The following is an 18942-nucleotide window of genomic DNA, read 5'->3' on the forward strand; positions in this document are numbered from 1 at the left end:
GACCTACAATTGACTGGGCCCATTTAACAAAAAGGTAAGGCAGAAACCTATTGTATTTAATACAAAGCTTGTGCATGCCGTTAAGTTTTAATCATTTTAAAGAAACAACTAATAACAAACTCATTGTTGAATTGTTGATTCTGCACATTCGCTTTTTGGCCCCCACAAATCATTAAAAATGTACCATATGCCATTCAAAATGAATACATTTTTAAAGAATCTCCTAAACACAACCTGCGCAAATGAACAAAACTCAAAGGAAGCAAGCTACACTGATGAAGAACCTCTTCAAGAATATGAAGAAAAAAGAGGATTCATCATGGTGAAGAAGCAGTAGCTCCCACAGAACAACAATAAATCTTATTATTGAAAATCATAAATCCAAGGTCCTGCATTACAAATCCAATGAAAAATGTGGCAATGAAAAAGGATGAAGACTATTTCACCTACTGTAAAGGGCAAAGAGTTAAAACACTGTCCCAGGGTGAAACTGGAGAGCCCATACAACCAGGCACAGACAACACCATTATATTATTTAATACTCTCCTAAAAGGACTATCTAAATCTGTCCAGGATCTCTACTCCATAACAGAAGACCAGTTTGACGGCCACTGCTAACAAACGGACTGTGGATGTGCAGAATGATAGCTCAGTGGCAGATCTGCGGTTCAAATCCTGCTCTCGACAGTAACATCCTGGTAGAGCAGTCAGATCCAAAGGTTGGTAGGATGATTGCCTCAAGACACATCCTCGCACCCAGTGTCTGCGTACAACTGGTGTGTGAATGTAAATCCTTCATGTAAAGCGCTTTGATATTGTACCACCACAGGCTCAAATGCAAACACCAACATACGTGGTTAAAACACATTCTCTCATGGAAGAGTACAAACAGAGTTTGTTGAATCAAGTTCATTCAACCTCCTGTGGGAAAAACATGGTGCAGGTCTAAACCAGGTTGACCCTAGAACTAAACTAGGTTCAAGCAGGTTTTTAGTCTCATATATTTTCTGCTTGCCATTTTGACAGATGCTTGAGTGAGTTCCAAACTGCATCAGAGCAGATTTGTGGCTGTGGACATAAGCTTGTTTGCTGTTTTCTCTCTAATGAGGTTTTTGCTTGTGTGTTGTCCCCTTCTGTTTCCCTTCTTTGTCACTCTCCTCTTTCCTCTGTGCTCCTCTGTCCTGCTGTAAATGATGCAGAGGAAGACTTTAATTCAGTGTTTTGTGTGTTGCTGTTTGCCCTTGGTTATAACTCACATCCACATGTGAAGAGACCAACAGCCAGGAACGGCTTCATTTAGCACCCGCACCTGTTACCGTGGAAACAACACGCTCCAAACCACCAATCAGACCACAGAATGACCTCGGCAACCAATCACAACACAGAAGACAAAATGAGAGAGTGGTGCAAAGTTGAATACGCCAATTCACTTTTTCAATCAAAATGTAGTTTATCGGCTACTTTTACTCCCATTGAGTCATATATGGTTTTGGTTCCTCTTCCCACTGTGAGGAAGTCTACAAGAGTCCCTCTGAACCAGTCCTGGTCCTAAGCCACCCACAGATTTTACACCTGCCGTAAAACACACAAAATACTGTGAAAAAAGCAGTAAAAGCAATGGAAAAATCTCATGCCATCCTTGTGTTTGGAAGACACTAAATATCCATATAGTAAATGTCTGCTGCCCGTTTTCACATCACAGGAAGCACTAAAATGAACATTGTGTTGTTAAAATAGGAGAAAGAACAACTAATCTGTTATGACTCTAATCTAAGGCCGTTTACTGGTGTTAACTGGTTTCTTAACTGTAGACGTGGCATTCACACCTCCTCTAAGTGACTTGATGCAACACAAACCAACAAAACAATGAACAATGAATACAAAACAATGATTTATTTGGTATCAAATGTGTTTCCTGTTTTGACTTCACTTAGGGACTGATTCGCTTTTACTTGTGCACACTTTTAAACTAAATAAATAATGATTCTATTGGACTAAAGACAGTCCATTATTACTCCTACATTTCTTACTTTGTTTATAGATTTTAGAGAGAGACTGGAGGTGATGGCTGAAACAATTTATCTTTGTTTCTATGGGCCAAAAACGATGATTTCACTCTTGTCTGAAGTCATCTATTCAGCAGGAGAAAGTTGTTTTGCATCCACTCACTGATCTGTTGAAGGCAGTGACAGGTCCATATTCACCTGTCGTCAGTGAGACATAGATCTGAGTGTCGTCAGCATCATTGTGATAGGACACACCACTGTTTCGTATTAGCTGTCCCAATGGCAGCATGCACAGATTGAACAGAAGGGGTCCAAGGATTGACCCTTGGGGCACCCACAGGTCAATGTCATGCTCTCAGAGACACAGTCACCAATCTCAACAAAGTACTTCCTGTTTTCAAGGTAGGACTTCCACCAATATAAGGCCAGTGATGCCCTCCCAGTCCTCTGACCTCTGTGGAAGTATTCCGTGATCGACAGTGTCAAATGCAGCACTGAGGTCCAGCAGGACTAAAACAGAGGCCGTACCATCATCAGTGCTCAGACGGATGTCATGTGTCACCTTAATGAGTCTCAGAGCTGTGATGCCATCTAAACCTGGACTGGAAGACATCACAGGAATCACTTATGAGGAGGAACTGAGTAAGTTGTTTATAAATGACTTTTTCAAGGACTTTTCCCAAGAAAGGTAAGTTTGAAATGGGCCAATAGCCGTTTAGTAATGTTGGATCCAGGGAGCTCTTTAGCCGCGGCTTAATAACCGCAGTTTTCAAGGCCGTTGGGAATGTTCCGGATTTAAGTGACATGTTGATTATTTTAGTAAGTGGAGTCAACAGACGACTGAGCACGGATTTTAAACGTCTAGTGGGCGACATGTCAAGGCAGCAGGTAGAACTCAGGCTGGTGATGGACTCTTGGACAGTTTCTTCAGCCACAAACCGAGTCAGCTCCACGTGTTTCACTGGCAGTTGAATCATCAGCGAAATATTATATATTTTCAATAAAAATATAATTTTTTTAAATGTATTTTTAATTATCACATTCCCACGAGATAATTATCCATTATCTCGTGGGAATGTGATAATAAAAAAAAAACGTGATAATAATAAATACAAAAAAACTGATATTTTTTTATTTATTTTTAAATCACGTGATCATTTATGTGTGGCAGGTGACCTCTTGGTGGCGCTCTTTAATAGTATATACAGGAAGTGTGTGAAAAAGCATAAAAGATACCAGAATGCAGGACACAATGGACCGTGACTCCAAAATCAAACATTATTACATGCTGGGGATGAGCTGCGATCATATACTGGCCACACTTGCTTTGGATTTTAATATTTTGAGCAAAAGACATTTGATGAGAATATTACAAACGCATGGACAGTATGCTAACACCGAGCTTGTTGTTAGCTTCATACTTAATCAACTGGAACGGGAGACTCAATGGTTATGGGTGGATGTATGCTTAGTGTTTGGAGCATGGTGTCCGCCTCAGGAAGGAAGACGTGAGGAAGACGTGAGGAAGACATGAGGAAGACGTGAGGAAGACGTGAGGAAGACGTGAGGCGTGAGGAAGACGTGAGGCGTGAGGAAGACGTGAGGCGTGAGGAAGACGTGAGGAAGACGTGAGGCGTGAGGAAGACGTGAGGAAGACGTGAGGAAGACGTGAGGAAGACATGAGGAAGACGTGAGGAAGACGTGAGGAAGACGTGAGGAAGACGTGAGGAAGACATGAGGAAGACGTGAGGAAGACGTGAGGAAGACGTGAGGCGTGAGGAAGACGTGAGGCGTGAGGAAGACGTGAGGAAGACGTGAGGCGTGAGGAAGACGTGAGGAAGACGTGAGGAAGACGTGAGGCGTGAGGAAGACGTGAGGAAGACGTGAGGAAGACGTGAGGCGTGAGGAAGACGTGAGGAAGACGTGAGGAAGACGTGAGGCGTGAGGAAGACGTGAGGAAATCGTGCTAATTGCTAATTATTTCTGTGAAATACCTTACTCTTGTTTTACATAATGATTGGTTCTATGCAGACATTTCCCCTCTGTATATTTAGAGAGAGAATAAAAGAAATCCTGCTGGAGCCAGAGTCAGGACTAAACATGGACCGGCCTCCTGCTGGTGCCCAGAGTCAGGACTAAACATGGACCGGCCTCCTGCTGGTGCCAGAGTCAGGACTGAACATGGACCGGCCTCCTGCTGGTGCCAGAGTCAGGACTAAACATGGACCGGCCTCCTGCTGGTGCCAGAGTCAGGACTAAATATGGACCGGCCTCCTGCTGGTGCCAGAGTCAGGACTGAACATGGACCGGCCTCCTGCTGGTGCCAGAGTCAGGACTAAACATGGACCGGCCTCCTGCTGGTGCCAGAGTCAGGACTAAACATGGACCAGCCTCCTGCTGGTGCCAGAGTCAGGACTAAACATGGACCGGCCTCCTGCTGGTGCCAGAGTCAGGACTAAACATGGACCGGCCTCCTGCTAGTGCCAGAGTCAGGACTAAATATGGACCGGCCTCCTGCTGGTGCCAGAGTCAGGACTAAACATGGACCGGCCTCCTGCTGGTGCCAGAGCCAGGACTAAACATGGACCGGCCTCCTGCTGGTGCCAGAGTCAGGACTAAACATGGACCGGCCTCCTGCTGGTGCCAGAGTCAGGACTAAACATGGACCGGCCTCCTGCTGGTGCCAGAGTCAGGACTAAACATGGACCGGCCTCCTGCTGGTGCCAGAGTCAGGACTAAACATGGACCGGCCTCCTGCTGGTGCCAGAGTCAGGACTAAACATGGACCGGCCTCCTGCTGGTGCCAGAGTCAGGACTAAACATGGACCGGCCTCCTGCTGGTGCCAGAGTCAGGACTAAACATGGACCGGCCTCCTGCTGGTGCCAGAGTCAGGACTAAACATGGACCGGCCTCCTGCTGGTGCCAGAGTCAGGACTAAACGTGTTCCAGCCTCCTGCTGGTGCCAGAGTCAGGACTAAACGTGTTCCAGCCTCCTGCTGGTGCCAGAGTCAGGACTAAACATGTTCTAGCCTCCTGCTGGTGCCAGAGTCAGGACTAAACATGTTCCAGCCTCCTGCTGGTGCCAGAGTCAGGACTAAACATGTTCCGGCCTCCTGCTGGTGCCAGAGTCAGGACTAAACATGTTCCGGCCTCCTGCTGGTGCCAGAGTCAGGACTAAACATGTTCCGGCCTCCTGCTGGTGCCAGAGTCAGGACTAAACATGTTCCAGCCTCCTGCTGGTGCCAGAGTCAGGACTAAACATGGACCGGCCTCCTGCTGGTGCCAGAGTCAGGACTAAACATGGACCGGCCTCCTGCTGGTGCCAGAGTCAGGACTAAACATGTTCCGGCCTCCTGCTGGTGCCAGAGTCAGGACTAAACATGTTCCGGCCTCCTGCTGGTGCCAGAGTCAGGACTAAACATGTTCCGGCCTCCTGCTGGTGCCAGAGTCAGGACTAAACATGTTCCAGCCTCCTGCTGGTGCCAGAGTCAGGACTAAACATGGACCGGCCTCCTGCTGGTGCCAGAGTCAGGACTAAACGTGTTCCAGCCTCCTGCTGGTGCCAGAGTCAGGACTAAACGTGTTCCAGCCTCCTGCTGGTGCCAGAGTCAGGACTAAACGTGTTCCAGCCTCCTGCTGGTGCCAGAGTCAGGACTAAACATGTTCCAGCCTCCTGCTGGTGCCAGAGTCAGGACTAAACATGTTCCAGCCTCCTGCTGGTGCCAGAGTCAGGACTAAACATGTTCCAGCCTCCTGCTGGTGCCAGAGTCAGGACTAAACATGTTCCGGCCTCCTGCTGGTGCCAGAGTCAGGACTAAACATGTTCCGGCCTCCTGCTGGTGCCAGAGTCAGGACTAAACATGTTCCGGCCTCCTGCTGGTGCCAGAGTCAGGACATGTGACTGAAATAATCTTCTCTTTTATGTCTCAAAGTGTTGTGTGATTTTAATGCATGTTTTACCTGTTGTGAAGCACTTTGCCTTGAGTTGAATTGTGCTCTACAAATAAACTTGTCTTGTCCGTGTGTGTTCTTTGTACTTCATTATCGCCGCCTATCGAAGTGGATTAAGAGGGAGTAATTCAATTTATTTTTGTAACGCCCAAAATCCCAAATCCTCAGAGGGCGACAGTGAAAAACAAAACTAAACAATGTTCCCAGGGTCCTCTGTCCTTAGACCCTCCTTCTGCAGGAAAAACTACCAGTTCATCAGGAGGAGAACCAGTTCATCAGGAGAACCAGTTCATCAGGAGGAGAACCAGTTCATCAGGAGGAGAACCAGTTCATCAGGAGGAGAACCAGTTCATCAGGAGGAGAACCAGTTCATCAGGAGGAGAACCAGTTCTTCTGGAGGAGAACCAGTTCTTCTGGAGGAGAACCAGTTCTTCTGGAGGAGAACCAGTTCTTCAGGAGGAGAACCAGTTCTTCCAGGCAAATTATTTGTGGATTAATGATAGAAAGTAGCAAAGGAACAACTCTGAAAACACGATACTCACCCTGAAGTGAGGACCTCCAGTAGTATCTCTACGAGTACAAATACTGTGTAGAACTGTGTTATTGGTGTTCTTGAAAAAGGGACATTCAGAGTTCATAGTGACTCAAACATGCCACACAGCTGGGTGGGCGTGGTCAAGGCACCAGCCTTATTAACCAATTAACCATTCTCCAATCAAATATCTTAAATGAATTTAGTTCATCTGAAGGTTATGAGAACATAACCATGATATTGACACACACACGTTTCACTCGAGAGTTTTAATAAACTATATTATTATTTTTCATCACAGTGATTAAGGGGGGGGGATAAGGGGTAGGTGAAAACAGGAATGTTCTGAACACTTAAGCCTCAGTTTCAGGACTAAACAGGATGAAATACAACAACACAAGTTTCCCTCTCACAAAAATGTGTCTATTACAGAAAAACATTTTTGCAAAGTTTAATTGTTTCTTCCTCCGACGTCAGAACGCTTCACAGAGGAGGCTCCAGAGCGAGAGCGGAACCCTTCTCTTCACAGAGAAGGCTCCAGAGCGAGAGCGGAACCCTTCTCTTCACAGAGGAGGCTCCAGAGCGAGAGCGGAACCCTTCTCTTCACAAAGGAGGCTCTAGAGCGAGAGCGGAACCCTTCTCTTCACAGAGGAGGCTCCAGAGTGAGAGCCGGAACCCTTCTCTTCACAGAGGAGGCTCCAGAGCGAGAGCGGAACCCTTCTCTTCACAGAGGAGGCTCCAGAGTGAGAGCCGGAACCCTTCTCTTCACAGAGGAGGCTCCAGAGTGAGAGCCGGAACCCTTCTCTTCACAGAGGAGGCTCCAGAGTGAGAGCCGGAACCCTTCTCTTCACAGAGGAGGCTCCAGAGCGAGAGCGGAACCCTTCTCTTCACAGAGGAGGCTCCAGAGTGAGAGCCGGAACCCTTCTCTTCACAGAGGAGGCTCCAGAGCGAGAGCGGAACCCTTCTCTTCACAGAGGAGGCTCCAGAGCGAGAGCGGAACCCTTCTCTTCACAGAGGAGGCTCCAGAGCGAGAGCGGAACCCTTCTCTTCACAGAGGAGGCTCCAGAGTGAGAGCCGGAACCCTTCTCTTCACAGAGGAGGCTCCAGAGTGAGAGCCGGAACCCTTCTCTTCACAGGAGGCTCCAGAGCGAGAGCGGAACCCTTCTCTTCACAGAGGAGGCTCCAGAGCGAGAGCGGAACCCTTCTCTTCACAGAGGAGGCTCCAGAGTGAGAGCCGGAACCCTTCTCTTCACAGAGGAGGCTCCAGAGTGAGAGCCGGAACCCTTCTCTTCACAGAGGAGGCTCCAGAGTGAGAGCCGGAACCCTTCTCTTCACAGAGGAGGCTCCAGAGCGAGAGCGGAACCCTTCTCTTCACAGAGGAGGCTCCAGAGTGAGAGCCGGAACCCTTCTCTTCACAGAGGAGGCTCCAGAGCGAGAGCGGAACCCTTCTCTTCACAGAGGAGGCTCCAGAGTGAGAGCCGGAACCCTTCTCTTCACAGAGGAGGCTCCAGAGTGAGAGCCGGAACCCTTCTCTTCACAGAGGAGGCTCCAGAGTGAGAGCCGGAACCCTTCTCTTCACAGAGGAGGCTCCAGAGTGAGAGCCGGAACCCTTCTCTTCACAGAGGAGGCTCCAGAGCGAGAGCGGAACCCTTCTCTTCACAGAGGAGGCTCCAGAGCGAGAGCGGAACCCTTCTCTTCACAGAGGAGGCTCCAGAGCGAGAGCGGAACCCTTCTCTTCACAGAGGAGGCTCCAGAGCGAGAGCGGAACCCTTCTCTTCACAGAGGAGGCTCCAGAGCGAGAGCGGAACCCTTCTCTAAACAGAGGAGGCTCCAGAGTGAGAGCGGAACCCTTCTCTTCACAGAGGAGGCTCCAGAGCGAGAGCCGGAACCCTTCTCTTCACAGAGGAGGCTCCAGAGCGAGAGCGGAACCCTTCTCTTCACAGAGGAGGCTCCAGAGCGAGAGCCGGAACCCTTCTCTTCACAGAGGAGGCTCCAGAGCGAGAGCGGAACCCTTCTCTTCACAGAGGAGGCTCCAGAGCGAGAGCAGAACCCTTCTCTTCACGAAGGAGGCTCCAGAGTGAGAGCCGGAACCCTTCTCTTCACAGAGGAGGCTCCAGAGCGAGAGCGGAACCCTTCTCTTCACAGAGGAGGCTCCAGAGTGAGAGCCGGAACCCTTCTCTTCACAGAGGAGGCTCCAGAGCGAGAGCGGAACCCTTCTCTTCACAGAGGAGGCTCCAGAGTGAGAGCCGGAACCCTTCTCTTCACAGAGGAGGCTCCAGAGTGAGAGCCGGAACCCTTCTCTTCACAGAGGAGGCTCCAGAGTGAGAGCCGGAACCCTTCTCTTCACAGAGGAGGCTCCAGAGCGAGAGCGGAACCCTTCTCTTCACAGAGGAGGCTCCAGAGCGAGAGCGGAACCCTTCTCTTCACAGAGGAGGCTCCAGAGCGAGAGCGGAACCCTTCTCTTCACAGAGGAGGCTCCAGAGCGAGAGCGGAACCCTTCTCTTCACAGAGGAGGCTCCAGAGCGAGAGCGGAACCCTTCTCTAAACAGAGGAGGCTCCAGAGTGAGAGCGGAACCCTTCTCTTCACAGAGGAGGCTCCAGAGCGAGAGCCGGAACCCTTCTCTTCACAGAGGAGGCTCCAGAGCGAGAGCGGAACCCTTCTCTTCACAGAGGAGGCTCCAGAGCGAGAGCGGAACCCTTCTCTTCACGAAGGAGGCTCCAGAGCGAGAGCCGGAACCCTTCTCTTCACAGAGGAGGCTCCAGAGCGAGAGCGGAACCCTTCTCTTCACAGAGGAGGCTCCAGAGCGAGAGCAGAACCCTTCTCTTCACGAAGGAGGCTCCAGAGTGAGAGCGGAACCCTTCTCTTCACAGAGGAGGCTCCAGAGCGAGAGAGGAACCCTTCTCTTCACAGAGGAGGCTCCAGAGTGAGAGCGGAACCCTTCTCTTCACGAAGGAGGCTCCAGAGCGAGAGCGGAACCCTTCTCTTCACGAAGGAGGCTCCAGAGTGGGAGCGGAACCCTTCTCTTCACAAAGGAGGCTCTAGAGCGAGAGCGGAACCCTTCTCTTCACAGGAGGCTCCAGAGCGAGAGCGGAACCCTTCTCTTCACAAAGAAGGCTCCAGAACGAGAGCGGAACCCTTCTCTTCACAGAGGAGGCTCCAGAGCGAGAGCGGAACCCTTCTCTTTGTGCATTCTTTCATGTGCGTAGAGATTAGACTTGTGTGAAAAGGCTTTCTGACAGGTCGACCAGCTGAATGGTTTTTCACCCGCATGTGTTTTGATGTGTGTTTAGATTTGATTTAAAGGCAAAGGTTTTAGAGCAGGTTGTACAGCTGAAAGGTTTTTCACCAGAGTGCGTTCTTTAATGTTTAAACAAATTACACTCAAGAGAAAATGTTTTATTGCAATCCAAACAGCTGAAAGGCCTCTCTCCTGTGTGTGTTCTGATGTGTCCATCTAGAGTACTCTTATGGGCAAATGCTTGATTGCAGGTTAAACAGCTGAAAGGTTTGACGCCTGTGTGTGATCGTTCATGTTGAGCTAGAAGACTTTTTCGTGTAAATGTTTGCTTGCACGTGGAACAGCTGTATGGTCTCTCTTCTGTGTGTGTTCTTATGTGCATTTTGAGGGTGTGATAGTGCGCAAAACATTTGTCACAATTTGAGCAGATGAATGGTTTTTCCCCTGTGTGCGTTCTCATGTGGAGATCCAACTGACGACGTCGAATAAATCCTTTCTCACAGATTGCACAGCGGTGAGGTTTTTCTCCTGTGTGTGTTTTCAGGTGTGACCTGAAGGTGGAGCCGTCTGCAAAAGTTCTGTTACACGTTGGGCAGCTGAAAGGTTTTTCACCTGTATGTGTTCTTCTGTGTGCATTTAGTACACTCTTTTGGGTAAATGTTTTATTACATGTTGAACAGCTGTAAGGTTTCTCTCCTGTGTGGACTCTAATGTGTCGATTTAAATGATCCTTTTTCTTAAATGCCATTTTACAAAAGGAGCAGAGGTGTTTCCTGCCCTCGGCTCCTTCGGCTACTCCTGACATGTTCACACTTGCACTCGACTCTGCTGCAGACCTGTATTTGGGGGATGGACCTGAGGTTTGTGCCGCGGTGCTTCTGGCTCTGATCTGGACTTGGTTGCCGTGGTCACCATAAGCCTCTGTCTCCACCTCTGCAGCTGAACAGCTGAATGGAGCTCTCCAGTCTTCATCGTTGTCAGAAGAGTGCTCAGTGGCTCCCTCTTGTGGCTCTGCGCTGATGTCCTCTCCCTGTGCTTCCTCTTTGTGCTCAGTTTGTGTTTGTTGTTGCCGTGACGACTCTTCTGTCTTCACACAGACAGAACTGGACTCTAGGACAGACCTGTCAGTCAAAAACACAGAACATGGCTCAGATGTGTGTAAATGAGGCCTACAGTAGAACGTGGCTCAGATGTGTGTAAATGAGGCCTACAGTAGAACGTGGCTCAGATGTGTGTAAATGAGGCCTACAGTAGAACGTGGCTCAGATGTGTGTAAATGAGGCCTACAGTAGAACATGCTCAGATGTGTGTAAATGAGGCCTACAGTAGAACGTGGCTCAGATGTGTGTAAATGAGGCCTACAGTAGAACGTGGCTCAGATGTGTGTAAATGAGGCCTACAGTAGAACGTGGCTCAGATGTGTGTAAATGAGGCCTACATTAGACTGTGTAAATGAGGCCTACAGTAGAACGTGCTCAGATGTGTGTAAATGAGGCCTACAGTAGAACATGCTCAGATGTGTGTAAATGAGGCCTATAGTAGAACGTGGCTCAGATGTGTGTAAATGAGGCCTACAGTAGAACGTGGCTCAGATGTGTGTAAATGAGGCCTACAGTAGAACGTGGCTCAGATGTGTGTAAATGAAGCCTACAGTAGACTGTGTAAATGAGGCCTACAGTAGAACGTGGCTCAGATGTGTGTAAATGAGGCCTACAGTAGACTGTGTAAATGAGGCCTACAGTAGAACGTGGCTCAGATGTGTGTAAATGAGGCCTACAGTAGACTGTGTGTAAATGAGGCCTACAGTAGAACGTGGCTCAGATGTGTGTAAATGAGGCCTACAGTAGACTGTGTAAATGAGGCCTACAGTAGAACGTGGCTCAGATGTGTGTAAATGAGGCCTACAGTAGAACGTGGCTCAGATGTGTGTAAATGAGGCCTACAGCAGACTGTGTAAATGAGGCCTACAGTAGAACGTGGCTCAGATGTGTGTAAATGAGGCCTACAGTAGACTGTGTGTAAATGAGGCCTACAGTAGAACGTGGCTCAGATGTGTGTGAATGTCCAGGCTGCGAAATAGACGGGGGCCCGGGGCCCGTAAGCAGTCAAATCTCCGGCGGGCCCGCGGTTTGAATTAGGAGGGGGCCCGCCGGGCCCCTGTATCTAAATTCCTCGAAAAAAAATCAAGATTTAACTAGTAATTGGCCATATTTGGGGCATTTTCATCGCTTAAGTTTCGTTTTGACAGACATGCCCACTTCGCAGTCTTCTCGCTTCTCATTGGCCGAGCGGTGACCGTGATCTAATTTTGATGAAAGCGGGCATCTGATTGGCCGCTGCGTTCGTGTCACGTTCATGTGTCCTCGGAAATGCCCGGTCTAATTTTGCGGCAAAAGTGAAGACTGAATAGCGGACTGAGTAAAGTTGTTTACCACAAAAACTGTATGTCGATGTGGAAGTACCACCCCCCCACCCAAAAGACAAAAAGTTACAGAAGAAAAAAAAATAAAAAAAATAAAAATGATTACGAGAAGACTGAAAGGGACAAGCAATATATGGAGCTGTGGGACAGACAGTATATGGAGCTGTGGGACAGGCAGTATATGGAGTGGTGGGACAGACAGTATATGGAGTGGTGGGACAGACAGTATATGGAGTAGTGGGACAGGCAGTATATGGAGTGGTGGGACAGGCAGTATATGGAGTGGTGGGACAGACAGTATATGGAGTGGTGGGACAGACAGTATATGGAGTGGTGGGACAGACAGTATATGGAGCGGTGGGACAGACAGTATATGGAGCGGTGGGACAGGCAGTATATCTGTATCTATCTCTGTATCTACCTGCGTTGCACCAATGAAATTTCCCCATGTGGGACAATAAAGGAATATCTTATCTTATCTTATATGGAGCGGTGGGACAGACAGTATATGGAGTAGTGGGACAGGCAGTATATGGAGCGGTGGGACAGACAGTATATGGAGTGGTGGGACAGACAGTATATGGAGTAGTGGGACAGACAGTATATGGAGTGGTGGGACAGACAGTATATGGAGCGGTGGGACAGACAGTATATGGAGTGGTGGGACAGACAGTATATGGAGTAGTGGGACAGACAGTATATGGAGCGGTGGGACAGACAGTATATGGAGCGGTGGGACAGACAGTATATGGAGCGGTGGGACAGACAGTATATGGAGCGGTGGGACAGACAGTATATGGAGCGGTGGGACAGACAGTATATGGAGTGGTGGGACAGACAGTATATGGAGTGGTGGGACAGACAGTATATGGAGTGGTGGGACAGGCCGTATATGGAGTGGTGGGACAGACAGTATATGAAGCGGTGGGACAGGCAGTATATGGAGCGGTGGGACAGGCAGTATATGGAGCGATGGGACAGACAGTATATGGAGCGATGGGACAGACAGTATATGGAGCGGTGGGACAGGCAGTATATGGAGCGGTGGGACAGACAGTATATGGAGCGGTGGGACAGACAGTATATGGAGCGGTGGGACAGGCAGTATATGGAGCGGTGGGACAGACAGTATATGGAGCGGTGGGACAGGCAGTATATGGAGCGGTGGGACAGACAGTATATGGAGCGGTGGGACAGACAGTATATGGAGCGGTGGGACAGACAGTATATGGAGCGGTGGGACAGACAGTATATGGAGCGGTGGGACAGACAGTATATGGAGCGGTGGGACAGACAGTATATGGAGCGGTGGGACAGACAGTATATGGAGCGGTGGGACAGACAGTATATGGAGCGGTGGGACAGACAGTATATGGAGCGGTGGGACAGACAGTATATGGAGCGGTGGGACACACCTGTCCCCTTCATCAGTCTGACAGGAGCAGGATTAAGATAAGATAAGATAAGATATTCCTTTATTGTCCCACATGGGGAAATTTCATTGGTGCAATTATTGTACTGCACTATGTGTTTGGTATGAGCCACAGGTATTTATTTGACAAGCTTTGGTATTAGAACTCTTACAAGCTTCTATTTTAACACAATACTGAGACTTGATTTGTTCCTGACAAGAAGATTATGATTCAGAATATTTATTATTATAAAAACATGAAAGATCTCCTTACTGTGTCTGTACTCAGGTTATTTTGTAGACTTTGATTTTATTTTTCCTGCTGCAGAACATATGAGATCTCCTTGTGTCAAATGCTGTAAACAGTATTTATTTTGTATCCAAGAAACATTATTATATCAAATTAAAAAGTGGTTTATAGGAATTCAGTATTTGTGCTCTTCATATCAAATAAAAGATAAAAGTACTTTCAATAGATTTACATGCTAATAACCAGGTTTAAAACAACACATTTATCTTGTTGTATGACGCCGCGATGCCGCGCGCGCTTTTGGAACCTGAAATTGCTGGGGGGCCCCTAACTTTTTTAGGTAGGGGGCCCCCCTGGCTCCTAACTTTGAAAATCTATTTCTCAGCCTGATGTCTCAGATGTGTGTAAATGAGGCCTACAGTAGAACATGCTCAGGTGTGTGTAAATGAGGCCTACAGTAGAACATGCTCAGGTGTGTGTAAATGAGGCCTACAGTAGAACATGCTCAGGTGTGTGTAAATGAGGCCTACAGTAGAACATGCTCAGATGTGTGTAAATGAGGCCTACAGTAGAACATGCTCAGGTGTGTGTAAATGAGGCCTACAGTAGAACGTGGCTCAGATGTGTGTAAATGAGGCCTACAGTAGAACATGCTCAGGTGTGTGTAAATGAGGCCTACAGTAGAACATGCTCAGGTGTGTGTAAATGAGGCCTACAGTAGAACGTGGCTCAGATGTGTGTAAATGAGGCCTACAGTAGAACATGCTCAGGTGTGTGTAAATGAGGCCTACAGTAGAACGTGGCTCAGATGTGTGTAAATGAGGCCTACAGTAGAACATGCTCAGGTGTGTGTAAATGAGGCCTACAGTAGAACATGCTCAGGTGTGTGTAAATGAGGCCTACAGTAGAACATGCTCAGGTGTGTGTAAATGAGGCCTACAGTAGAACGTGGCTCAGATGTGTGTAAATGAGGCCTACAGTAGAACATGCTCAGGTGTGTGTAAATGAGGCCTACAGTAGAACATGGCTCAGATGTGTGTAAATGAGGCCTACAGTAGAACATGCTCAGGTGTGTGTAAATGAGGCCTACAGTAGAACGTGGCTCAGATGTGTGTAAATGAGGCCTACAGTAGAACGTGGCTCAGATGTGTGTAAATGAGGCCTACAGTAGAACGTGGCTCAGATGTGTGTAAATGAGGCCTACAGTAGAACATGCTCAGGTGTGTGTAAATGAGGCCTACAGTAGAACGTGGCTCAGATGTGTGTAAATGAGGCCTGCAGTAGAACGTGGCTCAGATGTGTGTAAATGAGGCCTACAGTAGAACGTGGCTCAGATGTGTGTAAATGAGGCCTACAGTAGAACATGCTCAGGTGTGTGTAAATGAGGCCTACAGTAGAACATGCTCAGGTGTGTGTAAATGAGGCCTACACTTGCAGCTGATCTTCCTCCTGTTTGACCCTCTGTTCCTCTGGCTCCTCTTTAATCTGTGGAGTCTCTGGGATTTCCAGGTTCAGACCAGGACTCAGGGAGGGCATCTGGACACCTGCAGGACTCAGGGAGGACATCTGGACACCTGCAGGACTCAGGGAGGACATCTGGACACCTGCAGGAGAGAAAGCCTACATTTCAGCTGGTCCAGACGCTGCCTGTGCCACAGATCGACACTTTCTCTGCTACGTTCACCTGCTGAGAACCTCACAAACAGCTCACATTGTTGACTGGTGAGAACGTCTGCAGACGGCACTTGAGGACATCGCAGAGGAGAAGATACTGCCCTGTAGGAACCTTTTGTGTGTTCACACACACAGTAAGAACTTGGGACAGTGGCCCATGAACCTGACTTTCCAGTCAGGTTCATGGTTTTTCCTCTGATCGTCCTCGAGATGTTTCTACAGCTTGACTGGAGTCCACCTGTTGTAAAGCTCACACGCGTCTATAGAAGGTCCCACAGTAACAGTGTCAGAGGAACTGTCTGTGGACCTCTGAGACAGGATTGTATCAAGGAAGCGATCTGGAGAAGAACAGAAACATCTCTGATGCATTGAAGGTTCCTCCATCATCACAAGACTCTTCTGGATGTGTTCTTCAGCACCAGGACCTGGCAGACTCAGGATCCACAGAGAGATGAACGCAGCAGTTTCAGAGACATCCTTGATGAGAACCTGCTCCAGAGACATTGATCCTCAGCTCAGAGCCAGGAGAACAAAGGAGCTGCTACAGGACAACTCTGTGAACGTCCCTGAGAGGCCCACAGGCCACACTTGAACCCAACTGAACATCTCTGGAGAGATCTGAACACGCTACGCTCACAGAACAAACTGATTCTGATGGTGTCGTCCACAGACCTGTTGGTCCAGCAGGGGGTCCAGCAGGGGGTCCAGCAGGGGGTCCAGCAGTGGGTCCAGCAGGGGGTCCAGCAGTGGGTCCAGCAGGTGGTCCAGCAGGTGGTCCAGCAGGGCGTCCAGCAGGGGGTCCAGCAGGGGGTCCAGCAGGGGGTCCAGCAGGGCGTCCAGCAGTGGGTCCAGCAGGGGGTCCAGCAGTGGGTCCAGCAGGTGGTCCAGCAGGTGGTCCAGCAGGGTGTCCAGCAGTGGGTCCAGCAGTGGGTCCAGCAGGGGGTCCAGCAGGGGGTCCAGCAGGGCGTCCAGCAGTGGGTCCAGCAGTGGGTCCAGCAGGGGGTCCAGCAGGGGGTCCAGCAGTGGGTCCAGCAGGTGGTCCAGCAGTGGGTCAAGCAGGTGGTCCAGCAGGGGGTCCAGCAGTGGGTCAAGCAGGTGGTCCAGCAGGTGGTCCAGCAGGGGGTCCAGCAGTGGGTCCAGCAGGTGGTCCAGCAGTGGGTCAAGCAGTGGGTCAAGCAGGTGGTCCAGCAGGTGGTCCAGCAGGTGGTCCAGCAGTGGGTCAAGCAGGTAGTCCAGCAGGGGGTCCAGCAGGTGGTCCAGCAGGGGGTCCAGCAGTGGGTCAAGCAGGTGGTCCAGCAGGTGGTCAAGCAGGGGGAAACAAATGTGCCTCACGCGTCGTTTTTAGGGAAAGTTTTGGGCAAATTTGAAAGAATGAGAACTGAACCGCTGTGTCCACTTTGAGGACGTCACAGGATAAGTTCATGGACACAAATCCCGAGGGTCTTGTGTTCATGACTCAAACCACGCATAGAAAAGGTAGAAAAGCGCCTTCTTACTACGACATTTGTATCAGGTTTAGATCACGGCGATGTGTTTTATACGAATTCTTCATGTCTTCAAGTGGTGAACAAAGATTGTCTTCTCTGAGGGTCATTGCTGTGGGACACACGGCTCGGAGAGGACATAGGACCTTATCTAAGAATAAATAAATGACTGACTTCGTCCATAAGATGCAGATGTTTTACATAAACTGTTATTTTAATGTTATTTTTTAATGTTGTAACTGTCTTTGGCCAAGAATTAGAATCAGAGACTCACCGGGTCTGAGGAGCAGGACTCTCGGGCTCAGGACGGACTCCAGCAGCTCCTGGTTCCTCTGGTTCTCCTCTTTGGAGTGACACAGTTCCTCCTCATACTCCGCTATCGTTCTTTCAAACAGCGCAAAGATCTCTTCCGCAGCCGCAGTCAGCCGCTCCTGCACCAGAGCTCTCAGCGTGCGCCTTTCACACATTTTACTCACTGTTTTTAGCTTTAGCTCCGAGCTAACCACCGCGAGACCGACGCACGACCCGTGCTGCGCATGCGTGAGTCTGAAGCCTGGGTCACGGCGCCACCTGCTGGATCAGAGTGGTACTACTTTATGTCTTTGAGAACGTTACAGTAGAAGATTGAAAACCAGGTCTGTAACAGGACTAAAGCAGGTCTGTAACAGGACTAAAGCAGGTCTGTAACAGGACTAAAGCAGGTCTGTAACAGGACTAAAGCAGGTCTGTAACAGGACAACAGGACTAAAGCAAGTCTGTAACAGGACTAAAGCAAGTCTGTAACAGGACTAAAGCAAGTCTGTAACAGGACTAAAGCAGGTATGTAACAGGACTAAAGCAGGTATGTAACAGGACTAAAGCAGGTCTGTAACAGGACTAAAGCAGGTCTGTAACAGGACTAAAGCAGGTCTGTAACAGGACTAAAGCAAGTCTGTAACAGGACTAAAGCAGGTCTGTAACAGGACTAAAGCAGGTCTGTAACAGGACTAAAGCAGGTCTGTAACAGGACTAAAGCAGGTCTGTAACAGGACAACAGGACTAAAGCAAGTCTGTAACAGGACTAAAGCAAGTCTGTAACAGGACTAAAGCAAGTCTGTAACAGGACTAAAGCAGGTATGTAACAGGACTAAAGCAGGTATGTAACAGGACTAAAGCAGGTCTGTAACAGGACTAAAGCAGGTCTGTAACAGGACTAAAGCAGGTATGTAACAGGACTAAAGCAAGGTCTGTAACAGGACTAAAGCAAGGTCTGTAACAGGACTAAAGCAGGTCTGTAACAGGACTAAAGCAGGTCTGTAACAGGACTAAAGCAGGTCTGTAACAGGACTAAAGCAGGTCTGTAACAGGACTAAAGCAGGTCTGTAACAGGACAAAAGCAGGTCTGTAACAGGACTAAAGCAGGTCTGTAACAGGACTAAAGCAGGTCTGTAACAGGACTAAAGCAGGTCTGTAACAGGACTAAAGCAGGTCTGTAACAGGACTAAAGCAGGTCTGTAACAGGACTAAAGCAGGTCTGTAACAGGACTAACAGGACTAAAGCAGGTCTGTAACAGGACTAAAGCAAGTCTGTAACAGGACTAAAGCAGGTCTGTAACAGGACTAAAGCAGGTCTGTAACAGGACTAAAGCAGGTCTGTAACAGGACTAAAGCAGGTATGTAACAGGACTAAAGCAGGTCTGTAACAGGACTAAAGCAGGTATGTAACAGGACTAAAGCAGGTCTGTAACAGGACTAAAGCAGGTATGTAACAGGACTAAAGCAGGTCTGTAACAGGACTAAAGCAAGGTCTGTAACAGGACTAAAGCAAGTCTGTAACAGGACTAAAGCAGGTCTGTAACAGGACTAAAGCAGGTCTGTAACAGGACTAAAGCAAGTCTGTAACAGGACTAAAGCAGGTCTGTAACAGGACTAAAGCAGGTATGTAACAGGACTAAAGCAGGTCTGTAACAGGACTAAAGCAGGTCTGTAACAG

The 18942-nt window shown here is 48.8% G+C and overlaps 1 protein-coding gene across 2 annotated transcripts; it reads right to left on the reverse strand.

Annotated features, from left to right (window-relative positions):
• Positions 1-8970: 8970 nt before the first annotated feature.
• Positions 8971-17532, reverse strand: LOC140383526 (uncharacterized). Of its 2 annotated transcripts, none has more exons than XM_072465972.1 (3): positions 17241-17532; positions 15242-15364; positions 8971-10850 (listed from the first exon to the last, which is right to left on the reverse strand). In XM_072465972.1, the coding sequence occupies exons 1-3, from the start codon at positions 17435-17437 to the stop codon at positions 9851-9853; spliced, it is 1320 nt and encodes a 439-aa protein (XP_072322073.1). In that variant the 5' UTR covers positions 17438-17532; the 3' UTR covers positions 8971-9850. The 2 variants fall into 2 exon arrangements, with proteins under 2 accessions (XP_072322073.1, XP_072322074.1); XM_072465973.1 differs by having other exon boundaries at positions 9465-10850; positions 15242-15356; positions 17245-17532.
• Positions 17533-18942: the final 1410 nt, after the last annotated feature.

The sequence above is a fragment of the Eucyclogobius newberryi genome, unplaced genomic scaffold (assembly GCF_026437365.1).
Source record: "Eucyclogobius newberryi isolate DKJ021-1_F unplaced genomic scaffold, fEucNew1.0.hap1 SCAF_525, whole genome shotgun sequence".
NCBI classification, from domain to species: Eukaryota; Metazoa; Chordata; class Actinopteri; order Gobiiformes; family Gobiidae; genus Eucyclogobius; species Eucyclogobius newberryi.